The 4,600-nt window shown below is 39.9% G+C and overlaps 1 protein-coding gene across 1 annotated transcript in view; it reads right to left on the bottom strand.

Annotated features, from left to right (window-relative positions):
• Positions 1 to 4,600, bottom strand: part of LOC106872486 (uncharacterized) — a 56,089-nt gene that overhangs the window by 20,281 nt on the left and 31,208 nt on the right. The window contains exons 2-3 of the mRNA XM_014919501.2: positions 1,257 to 1,420; positions 470 to 694 (exon numbers count right to left, since the gene is read on the bottom strand). Coding sequence (XP_014774987.2) covers positions 470 to 694; positions 1,257 to 1,420 — 389 coding nt within the window. The remainder of the gene's footprint in view (positions 1 to 469; positions 695 to 1,256; positions 1,421 to 4,600) is intronic.

The raw sequence follows: 4,600 nt of genomic DNA, 5'->3' as shown, positions 1-4,600 counted from the left end.
TATAGCACAGACTTTTGTCAGTGAACAGGTCACAGTCTCAAAGCGACGAAAATATTTTGACAAATTAAATTTAAATGTTGAAGTGAATCTAACGGTTTTTGTGTGTTATTTTAAATGGCTTATAAACACCTTCCACGCTACAATTGTTTTCGTTCCAGCACGCCATCTTGTCTTCTCAGATATAAGTTAGTTTACATCACCCAATGTCCTTTCTTTATTACATAGTGTGATTTGACTGCTATCTCTAGCAAGCCAAGTGACCATGCAGAGGCTCTCTAATAATTATAGTGCAATGTGGGAATGATGGTAGTGGGCACAGAGCAGTCATCACATGACAGTGGAGTTGAATATATTTGAGTTCCAAATCATAGAGCTTTCACAACATCCCTTTGAAAACTTACCAAACCCAGAAGTGGTTTGTCATTGTTTCGCTTCAGCTGAAAACATCTAATTAAGACAGTCCTTCAACATGAAGATCTGTATAAAAACTGGTTCACAGCAAAGACATTGTAGAGTATACTTACATGTAGTACTTCTCTGAGAGTTAATTTGGACGGTAATATATCCTGTTGTAGTACATAGCTCATCCGACGGCTCAATGCCTTGTTCAGTTTCTGACCATTAACTGTTATGGATCCTTGTTTGATGTGTTGTCGACCAGAGATCACATTCAGAAGAGTAGTTTTGCCAGATCCTGTTAAACAGATATCATAAAAACACACAACAAGTAAGAGAGAAATTCCACTTAATTGCATATGTTATTTGGAAGGGTTGTATTTTTGCTGAAACAATTGTTTTTACAGTTGGATAGATATCCTTTGCAACTCTTGACCCCTCAGCTGTAATGAACAGAGTAGAACATATTTATTTTACATTTTGTTGAGTCAAACAAATTAGTACAGAAGTTAGTGTTAATATATTTAATGAGAAGAGCACTACAAAACTAATTAGAAATAATTACACGTTGAGAAAAAAGACAATATCAGTCACTAACTAATATTATTTTTCTTAATCTGGTAAGTACAATGTTAAAGTAAATTAGAATGTAATACTTAACTAAATCTATTATGGAATTTTCACAATACAGTAACATTTCCTTGTAAAAAGTATCAGCAACTTGAGTTGTTAAAGGAAAAAAGAATTTAAGGTTATCATTGAAGATGTTTCCTTTTAGAGTTTTTTCATCATTTGTTTTGATATTGGCAATGCTTAGTTACTTGAAATTCTTGAATGTTCCTTTATCTTAGTCAACTTACCACTTGGTCCCACCACAGCCATTAGCTCACCAGATGTTATCCTGCCCCAGACATTCTGTAGAATTGGTTTCTTCTTGATTTCAACAACAATATCTTTAAAGACAAGGTTCTTTGCAGACGAAGGTGTATCCTGCATTATGGTTTCAGATTTCAATGGAATTTCACTGGAAAAAATTACGGAAAAATGAACAGGTGATTAGTTCTAAGCAACCAACTTGTTTCATCCCCCAATCACAAACCAGACTGTTTACACAAATACCTTAAACAGGCTATCTTTCAATTTGATGTGGGAAAATGGTCAACTGAAAGCACATGGGTTTTGTTTACATCTAATCGGCCTGTTAGGGTTAGGGTTAGGGTTAGGTTTAGGGTTAGGGTTAGGTTTAGGTTTAGGTTTAGGTTTAGGGTTAGGTTTAGGGTTAGGGTTAGGTTTAGGGTTAGGGTTAGGGTTAGGGTTAGGTTTAGGGTTAGGGTTAGGGTTAGGGTTAGGGTTAGGGTTAGGGTTAGGTTTAGGGTTAGGGTTAGCCGATTAGATGTAAACAAAACTCATGTGCTTTCAGTTGATGTTTTCTCACATTAAATTGAAAGATAGCCCCTTAAACACTCTTGATCTCTTTCACACTTCTAAGCCTAATCTCTATCTAACCATAAGCCTCTCTGCACCTATTGGATCATCCACTTACTGCCTCACAACTGCTTCACACAGTACCACTTACCACTCATCATTCCCATTCCTTCAGACTCTATGGCACTTCAAGTCATCTGACAGGTCAGAGTTCTGCTAGTTTTATGCCACTTATCCATGGCAGCAAATGTGTTTCATTCGTGATTCTTCAGAAATAGCTAAATGAGTAACTAAAACCATATTTTAAGCATATTGCTTCATATTCACCACTCAACAAAGCAAAAACCAGAAGTCCCAAGTCCCCCAAGTGGTTTACTCATAGTTGCATTGTAGTTGTGGAGGTGCAATGGCCCAGTGGTTAGGGCAGCGGACTTGCGGTCATAGGATCGCGGTTTCGATTCCCAGACCAGGCGTTGTGAGTGTTTATTGAGCGAAAACACGAAAAGCTCCATGAGGCTCCGGCAGGGGATGGTGGCGAACCCTGCTGTACTCTTTCACCACAACTTTCTCTCACTCTTACTTCCTGTTTCTGTTGTGCCTGTAATTCAAAGGTTCAGTCAGCCGTGTCACACTGTGTCATGCTGAATATCCCTGAGAACTACGTTAAGGGTACACGTGTCTGTGGAGTGCTCAACCACTTGCACGTTAATTTCATGAGCAGGCTGTTCCGTTGATCGGATCAACTGGAACCCTCGACGTCATAAGCGACGGAGTGCCAACAACAATTGTAGTTGTTCGGGCAAAAAAAAAAAAAAAAAAAGGCCTATGAGGCCTACACAATCGCATCTATTCCCCAAAACTGGGAATTCCCCCAGGAGTGTAACCCCTGTAAAATCCGTATTTTGATTGCAAAGGATAACTTCATGCATTGCATAACCCTCAAACCATCTCCCCTCTGAAACTACTGCTTATCCTTTTGGTCACTTACCAAAGGATTTCCACCAACTTTGTGAAATCAACTTTCTTCCTCTTCTAAATAATGATGGTTCTGTAAGCTGTGCCCCCATAGAGAAAGCTCCCTTACTTTTGCTGCCCATTTTGCATTTAACGCCACACTACAAACCCTTGGTTAATCCCCTCCAAATCTTCCCCTTTCTACCTCAAAAGGCTTTTCATCCTGCTCATCACACACACAGCAAGTGCAGAAATAGTTCCAGCTACTTCAAACAAGGTTACTGACCCTGATAATGCCCCTTCTCTTGCACTAAAACAATGCACTCTAGAAATTGCTCCTAGACATTATTTACATTTGACGGATATTTGTCCTCATCTTGTTTGTTGTTAACACAACGTTTCGGCTGATATACCCTCCAGCCTTCATCAGGTGTCTTAGGGAAATTTCGAACCTGGGTTCTCATTCCTGAGGTATTTCTCGATGTTATTATTATTATTATTATTATTATTATTATTATTCAGGTCACTGCCTGGAATCAAACTTGGAATTTTGGGGTTTGTAGCCCGTGCTTTTAACCACTACGCCATATGCCTGTGTAAATAATGTAAATAATATACATAATTCCTCATCTCTTAAATATAGAACTGTATTGCTCCTAGACTCTCCAAACTCTGTAATATTTCACTCTCTGCAGGGATATACCCTGATATTTAGAAGCACACTCAAACGTGTTCCATTTCAAAGGAGAACAAACACTCCAACCCAGCTAAAGAGTATCCCATTGCTCTCACTCCAAATACCACCAAGGTAACGGAGATAGCTGATTACCAATGATGTTCTTCAACAACTTGAATCTCTCTTTCTCTTCAGTGGCCTCAGTATTACTTACACGGAGCACTGGTGACCCACTCTTGTTTGTATGTCATTCTGACATTCTGTAAGGCTCAAAACAAGGTCCGCAATGGAGTTTTGCTCCCACATCTGAATCAGTGCTGTTAGTATGCACATTGATATCCTGAACCACACAAAGCCGATTAGCACGCCATCGCAAATGGACACATGCCAGCCCCTGGCCTACAAGACTGTTGTTTTCCCCCTCTCTCTCTCTGTCTTTTCTATTGTTACTATGAGCTCTATTCCTTAGAGCTGGTTGATCTCATACCTCCACTGATCAGGCATTATTCATCCATTAGTGTTTCTACTTCTCCTCACTCTTGGTGCATCCAATAAAACCCTTGGCTCTGCACTAACCATTATACCCAGTCCTTTCTCACAACATCATCCCTCTGGAATATTTGTCCTTGCTCATTTCTTTCCAGCATGAGCTGACAACAGTTTAAATAGGACATTAATAGCATCGAGCTCACCAGTCTTGGAGAGCCTGTAAAGATCATGGGCTCAGTCCCTTCTTTCAGATTCAACAAATAACAAAAAGCTGTTACTGTTGGTAGAAGTGGTGGTGGTAGTGATAGTACTGCTGTTGTTACTTAGCTTCAGGTCAAACATGACTGAGAAAACCTGTGATAAAAGGCATCCCAACCATACCCATCATGCCCATTCTGTCTGTTTTAGGCAAATGTAGGATTATATTTCTAAACCGTCTTACACTTAATATGAGATAGCAGGGTGAGACTTGAGGCAAAATTTAAACAGTTGTTTGTGGCAAGGGTGGTAGAAGTGGTAATGGTAGTGGCAGCAGGGGTGATGGTGGTGGTGGCAGCAGTGGTGATAGTGGTAGCTGTGGTAGTAGCAGCAGAGATGATGGTGGTGGTGGTGGTGGTGGTGGTGGTGGTGGTATAGAAAAGTTTGTAAGCATCTGATACA

The sequence above is a fragment of the Octopus bimaculoides genome, chromosome 4, assembly GCF_001194135.2.
Source record: "Octopus bimaculoides isolate UCB-OBI-ISO-001 chromosome 4, ASM119413v2, whole genome shotgun sequence".
In the NCBI taxonomy this organism is placed as follows: Eukaryota; Metazoa; Mollusca; class Cephalopoda; order Octopoda; family Octopodidae; genus Octopus; species Octopus bimaculoides.
The sequence above is the reverse complement of the archived record's forward strand: the minus strand, read 5'-3'. Positions and strand labels throughout refer to the sequence as shown.